Source organism: Topomyia yanbarensis, chromosome 2 (genome assembly GCF_030247195.1).
Source record: "Topomyia yanbarensis strain Yona2022 chromosome 2, ASM3024719v1, whole genome shotgun sequence".
Taxonomy (NCBI): domain Eukaryota; kingdom Metazoa; phylum Arthropoda; class Insecta; order Diptera; family Culicidae; genus Topomyia; species Topomyia yanbarensis.
In genome coordinates, this window is record NC_080671.1 from 459,105,674 (window position 1) to 459,132,680 (window position 27,007).

The following is a 27,007-nucleotide window of genomic DNA, read 5'->3' on the forward strand; positions in this document are numbered from 1 at the left end:
CTCTGATTCATACCAGATCAGCAATAACAACAAAATCGCATACATCAAAAGCCCCCTCCCTCGCGTCGCCCCGACTTGGGAGGTGCCAGAAACATCCGATGAGTTTGCGACGGTTGCCGGCGCGGAGAACCCGGGATGCCTCCGGGTAAGCTCTACCAATCCTGTTACCCGTTCGGACCTGTCTGTCGTATTCTTCCTTCCTACAGGGTCCAATGCCAGACAACCAGCCGCATCAACACCAAACATCAAAGCTACCGAAGAGCACATCAAAGCCAAAACAGCCTGCAACAGAACGTAAGCCGTCTACCAAAAAAAAGCCTCTTCCCCGCGTCGCCCCCGACATCTACCTCCGGTTGCCAAGCGAGCACTACTAGACGGATTGAACAGGATGTGGGGAGGCAAGTCTCTACCAGACAACTGGAGAACCGCCCTCATTATTCCCATCCCGAAGAAATGCGAAGGAACCAGATGCCCGAATGACTTCCGACCCATCAGCCTCCTCCCCTGCATTGAGAAAACGATGGAAAAAATGGTGACCAGACGCTTGTTAATCCTCCTCGAGGAACAGAATTTTTTTAATCGTCGGCAGTACGCTTTCCGAAAGGGACTCGGTACAGGTATTCAGCTAGGCTGTCTCGACGAAATTATAAGCGACACCATAGCCAACGATCTCGCCAAGGCATACAACATGGTATGGCGCGAAGGAGTTCTGTATCAATGGGGCATCCGCGGTAACCTTGGCAGGTTCATCAAACAAAACCTCAGTGACCGAAGCTCCAGGGTAGGTATTGGAGGAAACCAATCAGACCTATGTTGAGAGGCTCGGCGCTGGCAGTCACACTATTCCTAGTCAGCATGAACTCCATCTTCGCCACGCTCCCGAAAGGCATATTCGTGTTTATCTACTCTGACGACGTAATTCTTGTACCGATCTGGAAAACGACCAGCCGCACTAAACTGAAGATGCAGGCTACAGTAAACGCCGTTGGACTGTGGGCCAACTCGGTCAGTTTCAGCATCTCAGCCCCAAAATGCATCATTTCACACTGTTACAACTCCCACCACTCAGCCACCGGCCGGCCGGTAAAACTTGCTGGAACAGTAATACCATTCCGGAAAGAGCCAAAAATCCTTGGCGTGACAATCGACCGTAAGATGACTTTCCTTTTGCACTTTTGACGGGTGAAAAAGGATTGCGAAAGCAGGAAACGACTTGTCCGCACTATCAGCTCGAGACACCCGAGGTGGAATAGGCAAACCATCAACCTCATCCAGGCCCTCATCCACAGTCGTCTGTTCTATGGCCTTGAAATAATCAGTCGTAATTGGGAGGATTTAGTCGGTATCCTCGCACCACTGTACCACAGAGCAATCAGATCGGCCTCAAACCTGCCGCCAGGCACCCCCGCCGAAGCTGCCTTCGTTGAAACCGGCGTCCTTCTCTTCCGGTGGGCAGTGGCAGTAGCTGTTCTAAGACGAGCTATGGGGCTCCTAGAAAAAAAAACATCGGGTGATGAATCCCATTTACTAGATAGTTATGAGCATACACACCATGCTTGCCGATATCCCTCTTCTCACAGTCGCATAGCTACATCGGGTCAACAACCGCCCCTGGCACGACCGCGGCCCAAACATAGACATCAGTCTGGCTGTATTCACTAGAGCAGGCGATCCTCCCCGGGCTGTCAGAGCCAAAATCCTCCAGATGGCCGAAAAAAATACTCAAACCATTTACACCGACGCCTCGAAACATGGCGATGGGGTTGTCGTAATTACGATAGGGATAGGCGTGGGTGTGAGCGGAATCGAAGCGGGCCTCGCCCGTAGCCTACCCTCCGCGTTCTCCGCGCAAACCGCCGCCATTGCCGTTACAAAGAAACCCGAAGACGTACCGACAGTGATTTTCTCCGATTTCCTCTCAGTCGTCAATGCGCTGGAATCAGGGGAGTCCAAGCATCTCTACGTCTAAGCCATAGAACAATCTTGTGACCTATTAACTACCATATGCTGGGTACCCGGACACAATGAAATTCGCGGTAACGAGGACGCTGACCGCTTGGTCGCACTCGGTCGACACTCTAGCGCCCTGTTTTCTAATGAGGTCCCGTCATCCGACATCATCAGGGAATTCAAGGCGAAGACCTTTGAGCACTTCATCACTCATTGGAGGACTCTTCGAAGCTACCCTGAGAAGGTGGACAGACCGCGAAAATCGAGTAGAACAAAAAGCGCTTTCCCGTCTCCGCGTGGGTCATACGAGGATCAACCGTGCTCACACCATCATCCGCGTCGCCATCCAATATGTACAACTTGCAGCACAAGACTCACGGTGGAGCACTTACTCATAAACTGCACGGAGTTCGACAACCTGCGGCGACACCACAACTTGCCCTCCTCGATTCGGAACCCCTGGCAAAAGGCACAGTGCACGAAGAGGCACTATTTGCCTTCTTGAAAGATATCAATCTTCTCAAATCCATCTAAGGCACACCTAGAACCGGCTGACTTCACACCATCTACCTACCACTACTGTTCTGTGAACCCTCCGGTACATCCGGACCGGGTGCTAGGGAGGTCCACCCGCGGCCCTTCTCTCACCGCAATCTATCTGCCCAACTACTACCAACGCCCAGCGGGGCCCTTTGCCACACCCGGGCCGGGTGCTAGGGAGGTTCTCCCGCGGTACTTCGACTGCCACAATCTGCCAACCCATCAATCATGAACGCTCAGCGGGCCCTCCGCCACATTCGAACCTGGTGCTGGGGAGGTTCTTCCACTGCCCCTCCACTAACACGCAAATTTACAAGTCACACACCACCATCGTTCAGCGAGTCCACCGACACACCAAGACTGGGTGTTGGGAAGGCTCTCCCACGGCCCTGGCTAGCTGCTTTCATTCCGGAACTCTGCGATTAAAGCCCAATAAATAATAATAATAATCATTCGCAACAAGCTTGCGTCTCATTACAGTACTTGCATTGTTTTTCTTCTATTCAGCTCTCTCTGCACTTTCTGTTGAATCAGATCGATTTTCGCTTGTTACTCTCTTCCTCTCTTTTTTCTTCTTCTGGTAGCAAACCGGAATAAAAAGGAGCAAATATTTTTTGCTTCTGTTTACTCCGGAGTGACTTCCGTGTACTCGAAAAAAGCTAATGATTGTTCTACACCCTGCGTTCATCCCGTTCTGATTTAAACGTCCAGCATACGCTGGGTATGGCTCTTCGAACATCTCGAGTATCTGTGGTTGTCCGTTCATGTCGATCTCGAACTCTGTGTAAAGATAGTACGCGTTGATCACGAATTTGTTCATCATTCATCTAAGAACGCGAACGCCCACTTTGTTTGTAGATTTAAAGATGGCTTTTTGGTCTCGGGTTTCAATCACAAAACATTTCTTTTGCGTTTTCTTGAAGATGAAGGGATACTCACTTAGAAACGTTGACTTTAAACGCAAAATAAACGTTTTGTGATTGAAACCCAAGACCAAGAAGCCATCATTACCTTTATCTACTACTTTTGAAAACTATTATTGTGAATCTTTTCTTAAATCCACATTGCGACTTTTCAGCCATGCGCAACCGGGCCGTACGTTGAATTACGCATCCATCTAATATGCATCAGTGGGAGTGTGAAAACGTTTTACCGTTTGTTTTTGTTTCGATCGCACTCGAGGGTTTCCCATATAGCAACAACTCGACGAAATGCTATATTATCTCGAGATAGACAATAATGTTCCAGTTTAGTATCTTTTTCGTCCCTCATTCACATTACAACTTTCAACTTTTTTCTGTATCTGTAGCCACCCCTAAATCTGGTTTTCCCTTCCCCCACTAACACGAGAAAGTACCTTAAAAGAAAAGAATAATAGTCCTCGATTATATTCCGAGGTCTTTTATTTTATGTTAAATAGAACATTCTATTTAACTAAACTAACCAAATATTTCCAAATTTAAAAATTAATTTAACCCATTTTTCAAAACAGCCGCGATTCGGAATAATTGCCAACAACTCCTTGACCTGATTTAAAGTCTGGGCTAGCAGGTTAACTTGTTCAATAAAATTATAAATTCAAATTCATTCAATTTCGATAGTTACTATTTCGGTGGCTGAAGTTTGTTATGAAATTGTTGTTGAGGGCGAAGGCGAGTAAAACCTAACCTGACCACCTTCTGCATAATCCGATCCGGAAGGAACAAACCACTTTTGGTCAAGGGAAGCAATTCCAAAGATATATGCAAGTTTAAAAATTATACTGAACGGTTTCTTTCGCTTTACCACCCGAGACAGAATTCTTTGAAGCAGAACTATTGCAGTCCACATTTTTTCACTAGAACCAATTTTTATTCTGTTCAAAACAGCTTCATTTGGCAAACAATTCCTAACGATGGGGAAAAGATTTCCTCACGACTGCTACTGGATTTCGAATGATGCAGTAAACACAAACTTAAGTCGTCTATTATCAAGCTCCGAAAAAAGAAATGCTGCAACCGTTTCCTTCTGAGTTTTTCAATTACAACAGCTGATCTTAAACCATACTTTTTTCGCTCTATAAACCACAATTAAAATTAATAATAACTTTTTTTACCTAAGCATTTAATTTTTATATAAATAAACAGCATCAGCTGTTAAATGACAGCTCGGTTAACTGCACGCACACATTCGAGCCTGCACTCGATTAGTGCTGCAGTGTTCCATTGGCACTGTGCCAGTGCAAAACACCGGCACGGTGTCGGTGTCATCAATCGAAAAACCTACTAGTCCAGATAGTGGAGTGACCTCTCTGGCGTCAGTAAAGAAGAAGTAGAATCCAACTTCTATACTTATGGGATTTTCGATTGATTGACACCGGTGTAGTCGAGTGCACTGGAACTGCACCATTTTTGCACTTTCTAGCAGAAGTGCAGAAAACTGGGAATGTTCCATTGACACTTCTGCTAGAAAGTGCAAAACCAGTGCACTCCACTACACCGGTACACATCAATCGAAAATCCCATTACTAACAAATGGGATTTTCGATTGATTGACACCGTTGTAGTGGTTTTGCACTTTCTAGCAGAAGTGTCAATGGAACATACCCAGTTTTCTGCACTTCTGCTAGAAAGTGCAAAAACGTTTCAGTGCACTCCACTACACCGGTGTCAATCAATCGAAAACCCCAAAAATATCCTCCTCCCGTGATACTTGTGGAGTGCGCAGTAGTATACACGGCTTCTAGCAAAAGCAAGTGTCGGACTAACCATTCCTTCCCTTTCCTTCCGCGATCTACGTTCGGGCCTGGCCGGCGCCGGTATTGATCAATAAACACTTTAGGATTACCAGGAGTTGCACATTGAAAGATGTTGCGCTACTACCAAGCATAATTATCTACTTATTCCCTGTGCAACTTCGATAACGGAGTGGCAGCTAGGGGTGGTCGCACAAGCTCAAACTCAAAAAATTGCGTATTGCACTCCGTTGGAATTGTATATATTGAACTTTTTAGCTATTCGTACACGTCCCGTACCTGCCTATAATCGCAAGTCAGTCCCATGTAGATAGTAAATTGCATAGAACTTGTGACTTGTGATTATGGGCAGTGCCGTTGTGGTGTGATTGGATCAACATGTTTTCAATTATATAACTTCATTATTCGGTTTTATAATTATCGTTTAGTATAGTAGAACGTGAGATAACATCTAACAGAACTGAAAAAAGTTACTTACTTGACACTGCTTCCCACTCTCACCCAGATCGAAACGATTGCTACACATCCCCAAAACTGAGCGCTGCTACCCGTCTCTACTGGTGCTGTTGCTGCTGCTGCTGTTGCCGCATCGAACTCGGGTAGGTTTTGGCCACGTTGAGAAACGGAATCGGAGCCGAAAATTCGGTTACCTTTCGGAAATAGAACGAGTATTTAGCCTCTAGATCAATCTCCTGCAGTGGAATCATCTTTCGTCGTTCGGTGCCGACCGTTCCGGCGGCATTCGCGGCTCCCAGCATGGTTTCCTTTCGTTGCAAGTTTGAGCTCTGCGGACTACTACTGTTGTTAATGATATTGCTAGAACTGTTGGCGTTGGAGAGTAACTGCTGCTGCTGTTGTTGTTGAAGCTGCTGCTGCCGGATGGAGGAAATTCGCTGAGGCGGCTGGGGTGGTGCCTCGCCACTACCTCCGCTATTGCTGTTGGTGCTGGTATTGAGTTGCTGTGATGAAAGATGAAAATTGCGAATGTAGCAAAACTGTGACTGCGGTGAGTCGGTTATCTTATCTGTTGGGATTCCAGATAAGATAGCTCGAGTTAAGTAGAGGTAGCTTACAGGTGGTGGAGGTGCCGGACAGGTTCGATGGGGTGGCAACGGAGGTGCCGCTGTCGTCTTCATGCTGCCACTGCTGAGCGTTTTGGTGCTGGCAATACTGAGCTGGCTGGTAGAAATGGTCGAATTGGAAGAGGTGGTGTAGGTGGTGATCGTTGCGACATTATTCGCCGATCCGCTGTTGACTAGCTTCGACTTGAGCTCGTCTGCGACGGCACTGGCCACGTTGTTTGCGGAACCGAAATTCGGCTCCGGTGCTTCCGGGGCCAAGCTCATTGGTAAATGCGTCAGGTTTGTGTTCGACACGCTTCGAACCGGTGGTGGCGGCGGAGGTTTCATTACCGGCGGTTTGGGAGGCGGTGCTGCTGGTCGTCCTGTTCGTCGGAAAAATAGGTCTGATTATTATAGGACCTTTATGGGTTGAGTTGACATTCTATTACCAATCAAATTATTTTGCCTGGAAATCGACTCAGACGATTGAAAGCTCGATGGAGGACCTCGTAACGTTCCGAAATGATTCGGAAAGCTGGGACCAGTTTGTGCCACTGGCGGTGATCTATTGGAAATAAATAAAAAAATCATTCCTCAATGACTTCGATATCTTGAAAAAGTCTTGAGCTTTATGAATTCTGAGTTTTGACTATTTTACTATTAAATATTTTATCTTCTTCTGGGAATTAAGCTGCAAAATTTTAGCATAAACTCTACAATGATCTGTATAACAAATAGCAACAAAGAAAAGACGAATCTAGAAACCCACAGGCTAAATATGTCCACAAACAGTAACAGAATCAAATGCAAACAATCGGAAACCTACCTGGGGCTCCTCATGCTGTGATGCCTACCGACCATGTTGCGATTGGTACCGTTACCGCTGCCACTGGTGTTCAGCTGCATTCCCGGTGGTTTCGGGGCCAGATTTGGTTTACCATGGTTCGGTACTGGCTTCGTCTGTGAAAAAACCGGTGGCACCGGACTTCCCGACGCTGACGAATTAGCACTACTGCTGCTGACGTTGCTGCCGCCACCACCACCACCACCGAAGAGGGTCGATTTGTTCGGTTGCAAATGGTTGTTGCTTCCGGCGGGACTAGTAACCGATGCTGCTGTTGCTCCATTCGAGGGCGAAGCCGGTGAAGGACTCGGCGTTGCGGGTGCTTGGCTACTTACCGATGGTTGATGATCAGCGGAACCACGTTCGATCGACGTTTGATCAAAGCGGGATTTAGGGTGATGGTGATTGATGAGTAACCCGAGAAATGTGAAGAGGAAGAAAGGGAAAAAGAGAATTGATTGCATGTACGATGAGTATGCTAGCTAACTCGAAGGGGTGATGTTCTATGGGTGCAAAACGCTGAACTAGTGCTGTGAAGTTATAGAATAAATTGTCTAATGTTCTATTTTTTAACCTATACCCAGAATTTAAGGATTTGTTCGGTCATTCAAAATTGTTGATATAATATGCAGTATGTGTCTTGTAGCAATGCTAAAAGTTGATCATTTCGATTTTAAGGGTACTTTTCAATACAATCAATATTTTTAAACTCGAAATATTTCGTCTAAATGTCGTTCACATACCCGACAGGTTAAAAATTTTATTTCAAACTCTTCTTGCACTTCGTGATCAGTAGAGTAACGAAATCTGATCCCTAACGCAGGGACATGATATTGCTCGTGACAGGGGAACCGTGTCTATGTGCCCTTTCACGAAGTCGAAATCGACGGTGTGGGTAACAATGTGGGTTTGAATTGCGAAAACCTGCTGAAGTATGAAGATGGCTGTAGAAATTCCTCGTTTCAGAGAGTGAAGATACTGGATTGCTAGCGATTGTATTTGGCATGGATCGCAGAAGACGGTACTAAGGCCACTAAAATAATTTTCATTCAAACTCATATGTTTTGTTTATTTTATGTCGGCCTCTACTGGCATTGAGTGCCAATCACCAATGTCAGAGATGTGATTTCATCGTTTGGATCGGAATCCATGGCTTTACCTCCTTCCCTGAACTTTCACCTCAGAAAATCTCAACGACCTCGGCTGGGATTGAACCCAGACCCACTGGGGCGAAGATTAAAATTCATAGTGACCTTCGCCGGGTCAGTTTTGTCCTCATTGACACGGTAGACACCTCTGTATTTATACTTATTTGTCACAGATAGAGTGTCATTCTAACGATGTCGAGGGGACATCTTTTACTATGCCTAGAAGCTAAAAACATTTCCTCATCTGTGATTCTTTGTAAAAATCAAAAGGTTCCATTTAAAGGGCTACAAAATATAACAGCTCAAGGAGCGCTGCCACAAAGCCAAAGCAAATAAAATAAAAATTTAAAATACAGGCCGCGTAAATGAAAACCGCGAAAATTTCAAAATCCGCGTAAATGAAGACTGCGTAAATTCAAGAATCCGCGTTAATGGAAACCTCATTTTTGGACACCGCGTAAATTAAAAAATCCGCGTAAATTTCAAAATCCGCGTGAATTCAAAAATCCGCGTAAAAAAATACCGCGCTAAAAAAACCGCGCGTATATTTTTACATTTTAACGAGTGTATATTATATGTAGAAGTGTGGGTAGACATAACAATTTCAATCAGAAATTCTAGTGCTGGTCTAATAAAATTATCTGACATTATGTTCACAGTTTTTAACATTTCTGATTATTTGAAAAAACTGTTAATAGTTTTTCTTGTTTCCGCGAAATAATTTTTGAAAGAGTTGTCAAATTGGCGTGTTATCCAAAAAAGTTTCGGTTCAGTTTAATCCTCATCAATTGAAAACCAAAACTTTGGTACCAACCTGTACATCAGTCATTTCAACCTTACGCATAAGACTTCGTGTCTAGCTAGCGGCCAAGTCACTAGTCAGCTGACGAGGATAATCTGAAACACAATAAGTCCAACTTTTTTGGAGTAGTTTACTTCTAACGTTCCAATACTGGAGTGCCGTTTCGAAACTTCTTACTGAGACATTGTACCAGTTTTTAAATGCGAATAACTTTTGTTGTACCTGAACGCAATTGCAATATTATTGCACTCGACTGATTTAATCCAATACGGGTAGTTTCTATTTACATAGGGGAACCGTGTGTCCATTTTGATCACTCGTTGCTAGCATTTCAAACCAGCAACATCATGAATATATAGTACGGACGGTACAACAAGCGGTTAAACCGTGTACGTACATGTCCGGTACCAGACTGTCTGGACGTTGTAGTCATGATGTAGCTCGTTTGGCATGCGAGCAACAAATAAATCAAGTGAACACCCGGTACCTCTCGTTCGTGTATGCAAAGTTTCAAATCGGACAAAGCGTGTAGAGCGCACGTACATAACAATGAAACGGGTGTAAGTTGTACTGGCAGTGCCCTGCTGTGCGATTTGAAACTTTGCATGCACGAACGAGTATAGAAATGTGATAGGTTCGAGTCGTATAGGCACTATGATTTGCAATGTAGTTTTTGGATTGAGCTCAACGCTGTAGTTGCGTTGAGATAAATTAATTTATGTCTGTGCTTGTGTATGGGTTAGGTTTGTACGGATAAAATTCTCATGCCAAAATGTTTTGGCAGTTCGTAGGAAGTAGGAACGCATTGAGATATCTGCACGTATATGGCACCCCTATCCCATTTCTATTGAACTGACATAAGTCAACATCCCAGCGGGCACACAAAGTATGGGCTCCACTGACATTTCAAGTTGTTCTGCTTGTTTTGCTCGAAGCACGATTTTCACTAGTCAGATACCGTACGGCATGACTCAATTTTTAGACATTCGTTAAAAAGCGAAAATATTTTTTGGACTTGTCGGTGAATAACAAAAACATTACACCATGGTGCACCAACAAATTAAACGACATCGACATGTTCAATATTTTTAGTTGAATTCTTCGAATAAATATACAAGTATACCCATTTTTTAAGATCCATATTCTCCCAAACCCAATAATTCTCGTTCAATATACAACTAGTCTGATAAAAATGCTAATATTAATAATTACAGTCCGACGATTTTTTTTTCTGATAATCTGTTGACATTGTCATTGATAGTTTTTAATTCATTGGTAAATAACGAACCACCCTATGCATTCTCCTGTATACTAAAAAAATCAGTTAATTATTGGCCAAATCAAGTATTAAACTATAAAATATTCATCCATAATGATATAATCGCGAGATAGAAACATCCTTTTGCCGAATATATTTGTTTTTGCATTATTGGTCTATGAGGAAACCACTGTGGAACGTATGGTAATGAGCCTTAGAACACCAATTTCATATTTCGTATATACGTGATTTGTTTTTTATCACTAAGGCATCTGACAACATGCTTCTGTAGCTGTTTCTAAAGCACGGACGGACTGAACTGGATTTGCGCTTATTGAAAGGCGGGTGTTAGTTGGCGATTTTTGTAGGCAAGGGAGATTGAGTTATGAGTCCAAATCTGCCAAGTGTGCAAACAATTTTTCGTCGGTCGAGCTTTTTCTGTAAATTTTTTTATGGATTCACAACGGTAAATCATAAATACAAGTTGAACAGTTTTTCGAAATTCGAAATATTTTCAGAGTTATGGCTATTTACTTATTTTAACATGAGGTTAGATTTTATATAATTTCTCACGATTGGTAGCATCGATCCTTCTCATTTTTTCACCAGTGAAAAGCGAAGAGTTGTTCTTCCAATTAAAATTTCACATGATGAGAAAAAAAGTTGCAAGTTACTGCAAAAGTTATTAACAATTTTTAAAAATAAATTCAAATAAAGGTGACTTCTCAATCGATTTTCAATGTTATTTCGCCCCAATATTGTTTTATATTTCATAATAAATCATATGCAAAAATAAAAATATGAAAACCCTCTTAATTGAATTTTTATCTCAAAACCTCACGTACGGGTTAGGTATTTTTTGCATAGAATGTATGCAAAGTTTGAAAGAAATCCGTTAAGTAGTTTTGGAATGGCAGGTAACACCGCAAATCATGTTTTTACAGAGAAGTTGAACAAAAAGTATAGTTACCGAGTCGTTTGTAGATATTTTTGCATAGAAAAATTACAGCATGTCATTGAAATGATATACTATAATGTACAAAAGTTTTGATCAGTTCGCTTCACGCTAAGTTATAAAATAAAACACAAAAATTATTTCGAACGGTTTTGTTTCGAACTTTAAAACTGGTGTACGCTCTCGTTCTCTTCGTTGTTTTATTTGAAACGCGCCTAATGTGTAAAGAGTATTGCGCACATACGCTGATGTTCGATAGATTGGGGAAAATAGTTTCAAGTCAAGTAACGACCTAATGATACGTTCGGGAGTGGTTCAGTTTTAGATTAATAATTTTGACAGCTCTATAACATAAAAAAGAAAATTTTAAAACTGGAACTTCTTCCCAGTAGCAGGTTGAGCCAGGTGTTCTTTTTAGTTTGAAATTCATGCCAAGTCATGTCTTAAACGTTGTTGGACTCAAAATTATTTCCCTTAGTTTATTCAGTCTGAGTGATAGATTATTTTTCACAAAGTTACTAAGTTAAATCGATTGATGCCTAGAGAAAATAGATTAATCGAAATAATCGATTAGTTTAAAAGTATAACATAGAGCATGGCATTACCCAGCTTTTTATGTGCCATAATGGCGGTCACTGTTATCTTGTTCGTTATTTTCAAACAGTCCTTAATCTGACAATTATTGCTTACGCCAACGTGACAGGAGGATTCAGGCAACACTGCTATCGGCCGGTCGTGATTTTTTAGCTCCGCGTAAATCCTGTTATTTTGTAGTGTTTTTCTTTACAATATTTCAAATACAGAAGATATATGCACAAATAAAGTGTTCCTAAGTGTTATTTAATAATAAAACAGTGAATTGTAGTGGATGATATGAGTTTCTATGGTGTTTTATTAACACTACGGTTTTAACATTTGTGTTACAAGATATTTGTGTTATAGTGGTAGATGTGCGATGTAAATTTGAAAAATGGATTAGTGTGGGTAGTGTCATCACGTAACCAAGTGGTGGATGTGTGTTCGCAAAAATTGATAAAGGGTGCTACGTCCCCAAAGTGCCAAAGGAAGTATTTTTTTTTTTATTTTCCATTTCATTATGGTAATAAATATGTTACTGACTTTGTCGGGCTCCTCCCGTTCTCTGATCACCGAACTTTGACAAATAACTTAAAGCAGTCCTTTTTTGACTGGAGAATACTTGTCTATGATACAGTGTGACGTTTGTTAATTGCTAGGAATTGCATCTTTGGTATATATGAAGTGCAGTTAGCTGGGGTCAGTTTGTGTTGTGAGTCATTTGTGCGGGAGAGTGTGTCGTTTTGTTTCCATAGAGTACGATTCTCGCTTGACGCCGCAAAGTCATTTTCGTTCACGATGTAAGAATGGTTCCGTTTTGGTAATATCGTTCGTGCTGTTTACGAGTTTCCTTTTGACACATTGCATCGAGAAGGTCCATTTGGGTAAACTGGGGGAGTATGAGATGTTCTCGCATGGTGTTGGTTAGGGTTGGAAATGAAAGTTTTAAATGATTGTGTGTTTCGTGAGAGGGCCGTATTTATAGTGCAGTGATGAGCGTATTGTGTCTTGTGAAGTTTTGGTAGTGAAATCGGATTCCTAGAGTAGATTGAGTTTCGTTTTATGATCAAATATGGCATTCCTGAGGATCTGACAGTATGCGTGCGCTATGAAATTCCGTTTGAACTAATACCACTACAATAACATAGCATATGTGTTACCATTGGAATGCCTTCCTGTGATGGTGTGCATCGTCCCATATTTAAAGCGGGACAATTCCAACAGGATTATCTTTGACATTGCATTAAGTTTCATTCAGAAAAAATAGGACTTACTAGTGTATTGTGATGCTCGTGTGTTTAATTTCAATAGAACGTGAAACGCACGGGCGAAGGCTACGCGAACGCGAACGAAATTCATACCTTTCCGATCCGTTTCAGTGGCGGTACGGTAACGTGTGCGGGCGCCGGTATTCTTTCGTGCGGGACTTGTCCGGGACGGTGTCATATCGGACAGGTGTGGATGCTCGCATTTGAGTTGAATGGACGGTGTCTATGGGCGGTGCTGGACCGGGACTGGGACGGATCGAATAGGTGTGAATACAGTTTAAAAGTATAGATTGGGTGTAATTCTCGACTAACATATGATTAGGGCCGTAAAGCCAATGATGTCAAACCGAGAAAAATGAGACTGAAGTTTAGCATATCTTTTTTTATTCATTAATTAAAGTGGTCTATTAGTCCTAATGAAAAAATGTCGCTCTTTGGTAGATAAAACATTAATCTTTCACGTCAAAATACGAAATAGAAGCAAAACATTACATATCACCACTTTTTTTAAACAAAATGCAATTTACGTCCTTTTTGCGCACTGTCGGCATCCCTGGTGGACTATCAGCCGTTTGCTCCACGCCGTTAACATCAATGTATTTGTTTTGATTTGGCTTTCAAGTCCTTGCCTTGCGCCGTTCACTTCACTTTGTTTGTTTTGTTTTGGCTTTTGAGCCGCAAGCTAACGGCACAAAAATAATAAAAAAAATGTTTGTTCCTGCTTCTGATTTCTAATCGTGGAAAAGGCCAAATCACCAAGGACCGGTGGATCGCAAGAGAAAACCATACAGTAAAAGAGGAGCTTGACCACGGGTATGTGAAATTTGGCGGTGTCTATTACGATGCCGTCAAGACCACCAGAGTTTAGTGCTCGACAATATCGAATGTGCCGAACCGCGGGAGATTATGCTGGACGGTTTTCCCTGTGGCAAGTACACAAACCAATACTTCATGACGACACTGTTGTACAAATTTCTGGGCATGGATCGATTCTGTCTCGGTCAGACCGGTACGGCCGTCGAAAAGTTGTTCGCATTGGGAGGCGTCGGAATCTGGTGGATTGTCGATATCGTGCTGCTAATTATTAACAATCTGTTGCCCGAGGGTGGAAGCAACTGGAACACAGAGCGGAGGGAGAGGTAAGTGGCTTACAGGTTTATCTTTGACGGAATGGGTGTTGGTTGGTTCAATTTCATTTTAGTTATAGTGCGACAATTAAATGGAGGGAACAGACTGATCGACTATGGGAATGGAGGATATGCTTCCACAATACCACTCTCGCTACTTAATCTTGAGTTTGGAACAGAATGGTTTTGTCAGTGGCAGTATCGTAAAATATTCTGCGCTACAATATTTCGGAGCGGAATAATTTTTATAAAATATCCATGTAGTGGATCAGCCGGTTTTGCCAGATTACTGCGTGAGATAGCGAAGGTAAATAAAAAAAATTGTGCTAGGTTCTGGACTTCGACAGGACAACGATGACGTGGTACTGTTCTGCAAAAGTGATGCATTACGAAAAATGGCTCCCAACACGTTCTGGGCAGATTGTAAATAGAAGAGGTACGTGCCGAATCGTGGTAAACTTGTTATCGGAGTCGCATCCCAAAAAGCTGGAGATATCTTCCAAGTCGGCATAAGTGCCAGTGAACCGGCCTCTATCAGACATGGCTTTCGAGGGTGCCACCAAGAAGAGCCGTCCGGATGGTTACGTAGGAGATGCCATATGTGCGCGACTGATAATAGCCAATCAGGATTTGGAACCGGAACTGATTTGTGTTGATTTCCACGGGAAGAAAGGCAAACTTCACGAGGAATACATTTTTGGTTGCAGCATCAATTTGGTACGGAAAATCCTTAATCCAAGTGTACATTTCTAGACCTGCTTGCGAAGGAAATAGCATTCGAAATAGCCGCTGGCGAAACAGTAAAGGAAATTATTGCGGTGGGAATGCGATATTACCCGTGGAAATCTAACGAAGAGTTGAAGGAGTTTTGTGATGAAATAGTGTAAGAATTTTATGAGTATATTTTCTCGTTAACCGATTCTCTAGTTTGTAATTAATTTTTTAATGTAAAACTTTCCATAACATTTCCCCTTGTCCTGACAAAAGGTTCATTCATCAGACTCACGTTCGGTTAATAAATTATAAATTACAATTGGATTACTTTTTAATAGCACGAAAAATCAGAAAGGATACCGTTACTGACCATTTTGGGATGCGTCTAAAATCTAGTACTAAATGTTTTTAATCGAAAGTAGAACAGTTTTATCGTCAAATTGTAACTAAATTCAGCTATTTCAAACAACTTTGTCACTGGGATCTACTAATAAGTGGTTTGAACTAAAGGGCTCAAACGCGCTTACGTTGTATTTGAAAGTCAGTCAAGGACTCAAGTTAAGGGCTCAAAAGCCAAAACAAAACAAACATGTGAAGTAAACGGCGCAAAGCAAAGGACTTGAAAACCAAATCAAAACAAAATTTTTGATTTGGCTTTCAAGTCCTTTGTTTTGCGCCGTTTACTTCAACAGATGTTTTGTTTTGGTTTTGAAGCCGTTAATTTGAGTCCTTGAATGACTTTGAAATATAAGGTAAGCACGTTTAAGCCTTTTATATAATACTGTTGTATTTTATGTAAAATAATAGACGTTGCATTTTTATGTTTGTTGTCAGCATATACACAAACAATCATATGAGAGGATCACACTCGCCAAAATAAAAACAAAATAAAGGGTTACATTAATTTCTTCTTCATGAAATTCCATATCCATATCGAAGTTAATGGGAGCATCGAAGTCTGATAAATGGTTCGAAATACTCCGAAAGTGCTTGCTCAGTCAATCCTTCAACCGTTACGTTCTCTTTGGTTTCTGAGTCGCTATCAGTATCATTTTCCTTAATGTACCCCGGATTTGAATGATATTCTGGACGATGATCTGAATCTTTGAAGGATTCAACGATCGAAACGGTCATGCTTTGTCCCTGGTGCTCCATTGCTTTCGTATGGTCAAATGCGGTTTTACTGCCTGATTCACTGTTCTGTGGTGGTAACACGTACAAACCAGGTCCCATATCATTTCTCGCGTACTTTTTGAAATGGACCTATGTGCAAAAGAGAGCCTCTCTTTGTTTACTTTCTCTTTCGATTATCACGGCTTTACCATTAATCTTTCCAATAATATTCCAGTACATACTGGAAGAGCATGATTTCGACTAGCATATTATGCAAAGAGTTAAGCAGCAAACGCAAATGCGACCGTGTTATTAGCGGAAGAGAAAGTAAACAAAGAGAGGCTCTCATTTGCACATAGGTCCTTTTCAATAAGTTTGCTTGATTTTGTACTTTGCTTGTGCAGAACACTGTGCCGGCAAAATAAACCGAGCGTTTGAAGCTTTTCCCGGATATTCGACAGATTCGGGAAGAATTTCGTGATGAGTGGACCGAAGAGATGATATGGTTAAGCCAACGATATTCTAGCCAAGGTAATTGATACGGAGACCGGAAAAGCCTTGGGACCGAACCAGCACGGAGAGCTTTGCTTTAAATCATGAAGGACTATATCGGGAACGATAAAGCAACTCAAGAAACGATTGACAAGGACGGCTGGCTGCACACCAGCGATATTGGATACTATGACGAGGATCTGGAGTTCTATGTTGTAGATCGTTTGAAGGAACTGATTAAGTACAAAGCTTTCCAGGTACCACCCGCCGAAATAGAAGCAATTTTGTTGACTAATGCGAAGGTGAAAGATGCAGCTGTGATTGGTCTGCCAGACGAAGAAGCTGGTGAGCTTCCGCTCGCTTTTGTCGTTAAACAGGATGATGTTTCAGTCAGTGAAGAAGAATTAAAAAAATACGTTGCGGATAGAACCTCACCGGCTAAGAGACTGCATGGAGGTGTTCGATTCATAGCAGAAATTCCGAAAAATTTGAGTGGTAAAATTCTAAGGAGACCTTAGGGCGCTGCTTCAGAAACCTAAATCTAAACTGTAAATAATTGCCAATTTGTTATGGGATTCCGGAACTGGTATCTATTTAATGATGTCAATAAATGTAGGTGTTTTAGAACGGTTAATTAAGGTTTTATTAGAACAAGTCATCTATTCTGTTTTGTTCATCGCTTGTTTCACACTGTCCGGCAACTTGGCTAGTATGTCTTTGTGAGCAATGCCACTGGCAGATCCTAGTACGCCACAAGCATTCGGAAATCGTACATCCTTCCCGTAGCGATAATGCCTTCCCAGAATGTCTGTCAACGTTCCACCTTGAGCCTCGAGTACTGCCTCCGGAGCGCAGGTATCCCACTTTTTGCAACCAGCACTCGCGAAAACATGTGCATGAGCATTTCCTTCCAGGAGCTGTAACACTTTATACCCAGCTCCACCGACTTTAAGAATACCGTCCGGCGATAAAGCATCTAAAGCAGCTTGAACTACTGCAGTGGAATGGGATCTAGTTGTGGTCACTATGAACCGATCGGTTGGAGGGCGTTTGGGTGTAAATCTACCGGTACCAATTCCTTGTACTCCCCAAATTGTCCGACCCAGCTCACCCGTATCGGCCTTAAAATAGGGCTGATGAATTACACCTCCCACGGCTCGATCATTGACCGCTATGCCAATGAGCACCGTAACTCCTTCCAGAAAACCCTGCGTATACTCGCCCGTTCCGTCCAGTGGATCCACCCAAATAACCAGATCAGTTTCCTTCACCTGCTTCAATGCTTCCGGGCAAGAGTTACGTCCCAGAAATTCTGTGTTGACGTCTGGAATAATCCAATCGTCCGGAACCTAAAATTTTTATGCAATAAGGACATGTAACGAGTCTAAATTTAACCACAACCTACCTTTAAAGCAAAGGACTTGAAAGCCAAATCAAAACAAATTTTTTTATTTGGCTTTCAAGTCCTTTGCTTTGCGCTGTTTACTTCACATGTTTGCTTTGTTTTGGTTTTACAGCCGTTAATTTGAGCCCTTGACTGACTTTGAAATATAACGTAAGCACGTTTAAGCCATTCAATATTTATAACAAAGTTTTACTTGGTTTTACTGTTTTTTTGTTAGAAATGTTGCACAGGTTATTTATAAAGATAATAGTGATGCAAGAAGTCCATTATTGTTTGAAGAATCAGACAATAACAATTATTTACAAAAATAGGAAAAAAAGAACTAGCGCAGATTTCACCTAGGATTTCACATATTTTACATTTGATAGGATAATTCTTTTGTTGGAAATCGACATCAATAAAGTCTACACAATAATAAAATCCTCCTAAAATAACTCACAAGATTATATAAGAACAAAAATTAAAGGTCCGGAATGCCAATTCAAGCACTTAATGCAGCTAAGCCGTAAACTGAAACAAAGGGCGTGAAAACCACTCGCTTAATATGGATTGTGCGCCGTTTACTGTAAATTATAATAACATCATTTTGATGAATTTTTTCGATTATAGACTCACAATAGCTTAAAGAATGAAGAATAAGGATGCTATTAATGCAATAAAACGAAAAAGATGAATTTGGCTTTAAGGCCCTAATCATATGTTAGTCGAGAATTGTTCCATTTCATGCACACCGATTAAGTTGTTTACAGCGTCTGGCGAGAATTCGACGACCTTTGTTATATACTCCCATTTCTACACGCCGACAGTTATATGCACAGGGTTTCTATTAAAGATGATGCGGTGTTCAATTGTAAGAAATAATGTCACTCACTTTTCTCAGATATGACTGGGCAAATTTGAATTTTACTTCGATCAGAGTTGTATGAATCGAGTATGACGCCACATAACATATGCTTTGTAGATATTTTTTTTCTTTTTTGTCGAATTTTGGCCATATTCCGCCGTAGGCATCTGAAGCTGAGATTTATTTCTCTTACCAAGATATGTGTCAGACCGTCGAATTGCAATAAACACCTGAATCGCGCGCGGAAACAAGTGCATATAACCCCAAATCTAGAAGATTAACATGTTATGTGCAAAAACGCTGTCATGACACGAAAAAAAAATTAAAAAAATCTATTAGCGTAAAAACTATATGCGTGCGTAGTTGATTGTATGTCCGACGTACAAACTCGGTTTGTTTTGGGTACTTGGGTAGTGCTTATTTTATACCGCTCAAAGTGTAGTTCAGTCAGCATAATAATTCGCGCAAACATTGATCGCATAAGAGTTGGCATTTTATTCAATCGTTAGTAGAGAAACAGCAATGAAAGTGCATATTAAAAATACTCTTGAGTTTTGTTCCTACTAAACAATTCTCAAACGAATATTGATATCAGACTAGCTTGCGCTTTTAGCAATACTCCTACGGCCGGCTGTTTGGAGTTCAAATTGCTGTAGTTTGGGGAAAAACTAAATCACTCTCGATGGCCGGCTATCCAGAGTTTAAATACAAGAAAAATCATAACTAAATATCTTTTTGCTCTGTGTATACGTGTACTCGAAGATTAACCATCCCACCGCATAAAACATATTCATTTTGTGGTCGCATTGCCTGCTTGTGGCGAATCCTAGACCTGTACCTGTCCTTCAATCCAACTCCGTAATACCTATGGAAGCGTCGCTGAGTCGGGGGCCTTCCTTAAGTAGGTATTACATCAACATTTCCTACCCTATCCTAAGTATCGGTGAAGATGGTCGTGGCCGGCAATAACGATTCTCATGCTATTGGTTTACTGAACTCATTAGAGATAAAGTTCATTCCCGATCATTTATCTCACAAGCAAGATGAGTTGAACTACCTATAGGCAACATGATAATCGTTAGTATGCAATCTACGAATAGCACCGTGCTTCGCAACGCAACGCAACGCAATTATTGCTTACGCCAACGTGACAGCAACATCCAGTTAGGAATGTTTGACGTTTGTGGAACAAACATCCAAACGCATTGGACCAACGTAAAACAACTTTTTTTACTAGGCAGATGACAAACGACTATTGTCAAAATAGGGGCAATTAACATATTACAAACAGGACGATTATGATCGTCATTGTTTTACGTAAAAAGCTGCATTCATGGTTTTAAATTTTTGATTGTATCGAATTGTAACATTTGTGAGCATGAGAGTGAGCTATAGCGAGACGTAGCATGTTTTTACTGAAGACTATATGAGCGACCGAAAGTAAAAGTCTCAAGGACAGAATTTGCTTCGTAAAACCCGTTTCAAATATATTAGAATATAAAAACCAGATATAAACTTCAAGCATAAAAATCGGACTGGGACATTCCTTTGAAAGAGTGGGGTAAAAAAACCTTCAGTAAAAAACCGGAAAAAAATTTATCCGATACTTACAAAGTAGTTTTTTTAGCCGACTTTTAATCTTGAACATCAAGATATACGGATGCTCCTACGCGTTTATTTTTAACGATTTTTATACTGGTTCATCCTTGCCGAGTTTTACACGTGAGAACTTTTTAAGCGATTTTTATGCTGAAAGATTTCCAATTTTCTGTCCAATTTTTATACTTGAAGTTTATTTCCGATTTTTATATTCTAATATGTTTGAAACGGGTTTTGCAAAGCTTGTTCTATCCCTGCGACTTTTATTTTCGGTCGCTCATATAGTCTCCAGTCCTGAAATGAGTCCATAGTTCTGATACATTAAAACTCATTTGCGAATTAAATTACATGGTCTTTAAAAACGTACAATTTTAATGTCACCGTGGATGACAATTTACGGCACAAGTTAAAAGGAAACAACTTAAGTGTATTCTACTTCATTTCGGATATGTCTCTGATGTTACTCTCCCATTGTTCTTTTTTTAAATTAAAAGCATCAGTTTGCGGGCGTTAACGAGAGAAACTAGAGTGGTCCAAAATTACAAAAGTTTTTCGTACGATAGTGTCCCAACTGGATTTAAAAAAAAAAAAAACAAATATAATTACAAACAATTTTAAAATCTGAAATTTTCAAAACGTTAACCCTCCGGAAGTCGCGCAAATGGCTCACTGAACAAGAAACCACAGCTTCTCTAAGACGATTTCGCTAGGTTTTCAGAGCAGCGTGCACTCAGTTCACTAGCGCGACTGCCGGAAGGTTAAAAATCTGCATTTGTGAAAAAGAACCTGTGACCTATAATTCTTAACGAAATCTGGAACACAAGTGAAAAATCTGTGAATGTGGTAACCCTGGCGTCTTATTCGTTGACTATACTCTTTTATGTCGAAGTTATCAACCAAACCTTGGATTAGGGGATGGATCTTGGCTCATATCTAATCACCACAAGTTAGTTTTAAGCTGTTCGCAAACGAAGCAATAGGGCATGATTTTGTTCCAGCTATTCACATACGGAAACACCCACAATGTTTATGTTTTTGTGGAATGTGTCCTGTTGCCTCACGCGCGGACAGCCTAATAAAACATTAAATGTGTCCGTATAGATTCAAAATATTTCAAATACTCCGACACTCAATCCGATAGGGGTATAGAGATGGATGATTTGGTGACCTCTTTAATGCTTCCTTTTATTCCCTCTTCTCTCGTCATCGTTAAAGAATTCACTTGTCCTTTGATACCGTTCCAATACATGACCACCCAAAAGGAATTGGCCGGTGAGTGCAAGCCGTCGAGTCCTCTACCTCAAAGCCCGACCAATTTTCGAATCCTTAATGGGATGGATCAGCTAATCCGTTTGTAATTTACTTCCGGCCCATAGAAAAAAAGCGTAGAAAAAGTATTGTATTACAATCGACCTGACAAAGCGGTAGATGTAGATTTACAGAATCACGAAGATTAATGGTCGCAGTTTTGTTTAATCTGAATCAAGCAATCGTGCTTACTGGTTAACTACTTATATGTTCATTCGCGTGACATGGAAACAGGCAAATCTATAGTCTGACCACCGATGGTTTGCTTACTGCGAGCACATGAAGGGGATAAGAAGACACTCTTTTTGAATAACTTTCACCAAATTTACTCAACACTACCTCGCTATCTCTAACGCTAGCCGTTTCTGAGAGTGTATGGTAGGAGTAATCGAAATGCATCAAAAAATGTTTTGTTTGGTTAGCGATCTGCGGATGTGGCAAAGTTAGTTAGCCAGGTGCGATCAGTTAATGGACAAGTACCATAATGGTCATCTCGGGGAGTGGGTATCTTCGTCGCGAGCGGTTGACTCTCGAAGAGCTCGCTTCGCGTCGGTTAATTTTAATCATTTACGGCACAGTTTACTGTCTTCCGGTTATCGAAAGTGTGAATAACGGTGCAATTTGACGATAATACAAAGTGAAGTGGGTTATAAAAGCATTTTTCGACTGACGCGAGTGGTGACAGTTTGTGAAAATCTAATTTCGGCTAATGAAAAAAAATCTTTTCCTCGCATTACGGGCCGTCGATTCCCGATGCAAGGACAGTAAAAGTGCACAGAAAACGTCTAGAAACACAGTGTACATTCTAAAAATAGTGAAAAATGGTTTTTCAGAAAATAAAATTCGATCCGAAAAGTGAAAAAATAGGGCGTTAAGAAAATTTGGCATATTCAAATAATTGGTGTTTCACCAGCGACTAGCGACTACCAGGTGTCGCCCCAAAATTCATCAGCCGAAAAATAGCACCAGCCGATCGGTGCTCAGCCAATTTCGTCCGCGTCTCTTGTCACCCATTTTTTATTGGGTATTTCATCGTTGGTGCTATCTTTGAAAATGAGCCTCCTTGGATATTCAACTGTTTTTTTTTGCTTTCTTATTTTTTTGCAAATGAGTAGAGGTTTTGATTCTTTTATATTCGGGATTGCACATATTTTGTCGCATGTAAATTTTGGCCGTTCGTTGATGTGATGGCACTGTAAGGGAAACACGTATCCGCCAATCGGCCAACTTTTCTTTGGACTGAGCAAACTAATTTCTATGTTTGTTTGGGGTTTGTTTTACCAACGGAGGAACTGATCCACAGAGCATTCAATGTGCTTAGGGAAAACACATGGCCTTATTTGAGTGGAATGATGACTTCAATCATGTATAATGTTTGAGAATTGACAATTCGCGAGAGGGATCGGGGACCGGTTGGCAATTACCTTCAGTTATGTCCGCACGAAGAATAAGTGTTTTTCTGTCATGTTCATTGGTTAGCGTTCAATTCTATCTCATGCCCCCACGCGAGTCTGAGTCTATTGATGACATTTGGTTCTTGGACAGGCGACGACTGGGTGCTGTTGGCCTTCTGCCGGTGGTGGCAGAGTGAGGGGGTGCGAGCGGATCTAGCCGGGAAGACAATACCGTAAAGACGAATTGTTGTTCGGGGGTTGGCTCCAATGGGACTTTGATTTGACTGGTGTCGATGATCACGGGTCGATGCGTACTGAAGGTTCGCCGCATCTGTTTTGGTGAATCTAATTTCAAGTTCCGTTATTGGTAACAGGCCCGTGCATCTGGTTAACGATCCTCTGTATTTCCCTTCAATGTTCGATATAATCGTTCGTATACGTGTATTTCACAAACAATCCAATAAGGAAAATAGGAAATACTTTCGTTGATTTATAATATCTCGAGCTATCATAACTCTTTGTCTGTATAACGTGTTATCACTCGGTAGTTCGCAACCCACAAATATATCGTAGAGAAGGAGTAGCAAAATTAGTCTAAATAATGTCGCAATAAATAGTGATCCGGCCCATTACGCAGATAAGATTAGCTTTTCTAGGCAATACTCCCACGGTCGGCTGTGTGGGGTTGGAATTGCTTTTGTTTGGTAAACGTGAGATACTCTCGGTGGCCGGCTGCCCCGAGTTTGGAAAGAACCAAAAACTAAACAAGATCTTTTGCGAGCGATCGTGTTCTCGAAGACTAACCAAACTACTACCTAGTGCTTTGCTGGTCGGATCGCTTGCTTGGAGCGAATCCTAGACCCTATTCCCTTCCAAACCACTAACTCCGCGACACCTATGGAAGAGTCTGATGAACGTTCTGTATAAGATTCCGCATTTTATTCAAACGATCGCTGGGTAAAATCAGCACCGACACGATAGAAACTACGAACAAATTCGTCGCGTGATTAAATATTATTAAAAAATATAAGCAATGCTCCTTATAGCCAGCTATCCGGAGTTCAAGGTGCTCATTTTGCTAATCGTATTAATACAACAAATGATAAATTTCCCAAATTCTCGGCAGCCGGCTGCCCAGAGCAATTATTACATGATAACGCTATTGACACATTTACTAACAATTCTCCCCTTCCCGTGATACATGTGGAGATGCAGAGGATTCCTCGGTCTCTAGTAGCAACATGTATCGGACTAACATTCCTTCCTTTCCCAGAAGATCTGCATTCGGACGTAGCCGGCGTCGGTATTGATCAGCATGCAGGGATCAGAATAGATTGTACAATGTGGCTCATCATGTTATTCCCAAGCATGTTGTTCCAATGAACATTTTGCAACCTAATTTGGTTCTGGTCAATAACGAAGTAGCAACTACGGGCGATCTCTTATGCTTATGCTTAAGTACCATAATGGTCATCTCGGCTCAACAATTCGGATTCCAAATCATTTAGAAATTCAAATCTTGGGCCGTCATTCTCCAGACTTCATGAGCCACAGAAGCATCTTCCTCTAATGCACACATCCAGCCCTGAATTTTGACGACTTCAAACCTCCAAAAGTGATTTTTGTCATTCTTGAAGTCTTACGAAGACCCGACATGTTTTGACTAGATTACGGCGTCTCAAACCGTCTTAAATTGATACAAAACCAATAATGTTGTTTTTATACCAAAAGAGGGTGAATTTCAAAACACCTCCTGATCCAATTATTTTGGATCATTAGAAACGCAAACCTTTCATGCAATCCAAAAAGTGATTGAAGATTAATTTGATTTAAAGGAAGTGTGGTAGAAAGAATATATGCAAAAAAATTTAAACTTCCTTAAACTTAAATGACCTAAGAAATTCCCGGCAAAACAAAATTGCCCCTCGGATTTTGAAATTTAAAATCCACGTTAGAGTTCTTAGCACTATTGAAGAAAGGCAAAAACCCTACAATCCTCAATTTACAACCAGATTCAACCAGAAATTGAACTGCTGACAATATGGACTAGATCTTCGAAGCCTTCGGTGCTTGCGATGCTTTTAAAAGCACAGTCTCAATAACCCCTGTATAACTCATCAGTCAAAGTAAAAAATGATTACTTTACTCGACTACGCACAGGTTAGCTTGCACCTAGAAGATATTCCACGATCCCAACGGTAGTGATCGTTTGCTAATCATCGTCAATCACATGTTTCTGATAAAGTTTGATTATGAGTAGGACATTGGTAATAAATAAACTCGATCCTTTCGTCATGAGCATTCGAAAAAAATGCAATCTTTCTTTGAAATTCTTAACATCCATTAAACCTAATTCTATTCTTAATGATTTGTAACTGCAGTCGTAGCGATTTTATTGATAAACTAATAGCTGACAAATATTCTACTGCTACAGACAGACCAACCATTCGAACGTATCTCTACGAACCAATCCAGATCGGAAATCAACATTGCAAAACTACGTCACAAACATTGCACCGATAGGAACCTACAGAAAGCACCAACCTAATGTATATATTATTGTTCTGGTAAATCGAACATACCTTTTTTGACTGGAATAACTCGACTTCCCCTGGGGTGAATCATTGGCATTCTAAAAGAAAAAAATCGAATAAAGTGTCACACAACCAAGCGGATTATCGCAAAAGAATACAAGCCTTACCTTCAGCTGCACCGGGGGCTGCGGTGGGGGTCCTCGATTTGTCCGCAGATTATTTTCCGTCACCGGCACATGGTGGCTGTTGTTGTTGTGGTTGATGATGGCATTGTGGCTACTACTGTTGATACTATTGTTACTATGTTTCTGCTTCTTGAGCGTCAATTTGGCCGCCAGCTCATCGGCAAAGTCAACTGCTCCGCCTCCACTCACCCCACCACCTAACCGGTTGTTGTTTTTAATCGTATTCTCCGGCGATGGTGACTTATTGCTAGTTGTTCCTGCTGTTGATTGTGCTCCTGTCGAGGGGGAGAAGGAAAATACGTAATCACTCTTCACTTATCAGCTCTCGGCAAAATGCCACACAGACATGTGTTCACCGACCCACCAGTCAGCCCCAAGCGCTTATGTAGGTATACTTGCAGGCAAGCGCCAGTTACGTTTTTACTATAATCATAAAATAGTGGTTCGGTGCGCCGCGTGAGTCAGAAACCATTTGAAGGGTGTGCGAGCTCGCATGGTTCATTCTAAGTTTTCCTTTGGAAACGCAATCATTGTATGTTCCGTACTGATATTGAAGAAGTGTTGACATACATTACAACACATTTTTGTTTGATCGCTTAGTAGGTGGAAAACCAATTATTGAATCACGCATTATTGGAAGGTTAATCATTTTATGACACATATAAAAGCAATCATTGGCACAGCCCTAAAGCGGAAGTAACCACATGGGTTTGAACTAGTGGGCCGCAAGCAGCACACAACTCCTCTGTATACACCTACGTCGAATGTGACTCACCTCTACTGCCGACCGGTTTGAGTTTCGGCATCGATGAAAGACCTTCGAAGATTCCGCCCAACTTAGGGCCTCCTCCTACTGCGCCGTTGGTGTCGCCTGCCGAAGGCGCTGGTCCACGATGATTGTTAGCTACCGGGGCCGCCACCTTACCCTGGATCATCGGTGCACTTTTATCCACCGTGACCGTTTTCTTCAGCTTGGCGCCCTTCTGGATGGACTGCAGCAGTGCGTTTCGTCCATCGGCCGACGGCATTCCGCCACCTACTTTCATCGCCGGCGGGGGCGGTGGCCCCGGTGGTGGCGGAGGCCCCGGCGGCGGTGGCGGTGGGGGCATTTTTCAGGAAACTGCAAGAGAAGCGAAAAGAATGGTCTGTATTAGTA

The 27,007-nt window shown here is 41.6% G+C and overlaps 3 protein-coding genes across 4 annotated transcripts in view; 1 reads left to right on the top strand and 2 right to left on the bottom strand.

Moving 5' to 3' along the window:
* LOC131685919 (uncharacterized) overlaps positions 1-27,007 on the bottom strand; it is an 80,068-nt gene that overhangs the window by 16,414 nt on the left and 36,647 nt on the right. The window contains exons 2-8 of one of the 2 annotated variants that reach the window (XM_058969951.1): positions 26,627-26,971; positions 25,834-26,126; positions 25,715-25,764; positions 7,112-7,456; positions 6,735-6,850; positions 6,298-6,668; positions 5,703-6,183 (exon numbers count right to left, since the gene is read on the bottom strand). In XM_058969951.1, coding sequence (XP_058825934.1) covers positions 5,779-6,183; positions 6,298-6,668; positions 6,735-6,850; positions 7,112-7,456; positions 25,715-25,764; positions 25,834-26,126; positions 26,627-26,960 — 1,914 coding nt within the window. In that variant the 5' untranslated portion in view covers positions 26,961-26,971 and the 3' untranslated portion in view covers positions 5,703-5,778. The remainder of the gene's footprint in view (positions 1-5,702; positions 6,184-6,297; positions 6,669-6,734; positions 6,851-7,111; positions 7,457-25,714; positions 25,765-25,833; positions 26,127-26,626; positions 26,972-27,007) is intronic. The other variant, XM_058969952.1, reaches the window with a different exon arrangement.
* Positions 13,918-15,182, top strand: LOC131685934 (TM2 domain-containing protein CG11103-like). Its single transcript, XM_058969973.1, has 2 exons — positions 13,918-14,275; positions 14,338-15,182. Exons 1-2 carry the CDS (start codon positions 14,043-14,045, stop codon positions 14,423-14,425), a joined length of 321 nt encoding a protein of 106 aa, XP_058825956.1. The 5' UTR covers positions 13,918-14,042; the 3' UTR covers positions 14,426-15,182.
* LOC131686136 (3'(2'),5'-bisphosphate nucleotidase 1-like) lies at positions 17,242-22,230 on the bottom strand. The gene is made up of 3 exons (XM_058970305.1): positions 22,219-22,230; positions 17,988-18,038; positions 17,242-17,931 (listed from the first exon to the last, which is right to left on the bottom strand). Exons 1-3 carry the CDS (start codon positions 22,228-22,230, stop codon positions 17,242-17,244), a joined length of 753 nt encoding a protein of 250 aa, XP_058826288.1.

Excerpts from the sequence above, each read along its gene's own strand:
- LOC131685934 (XM_058969973.1), top strand. The coding sequence starts at position 14,043 with ATGCTGGACGGTTTTCCCTGTGGCAAGTACACAAACCAATACTTCATG. Across the intron at positions 14,276-14,337 it reads AACACAGAGCGGAGGGAGAG|TTATAGTGCGACAATTAAAT; the intron begins GTAAGTGGCTTA and ends ATTTCATTTTAG.
- LOC131686136 (XM_058970305.1), bottom strand. Across the intron at positions 17,932-17,987 it reads TCAAGTCCTTTGCTTTAAAG|GTTCCGGACGATTGGATTAT; the intron begins GTAGGTTGTGGT and ends TAAAAATTTTAG.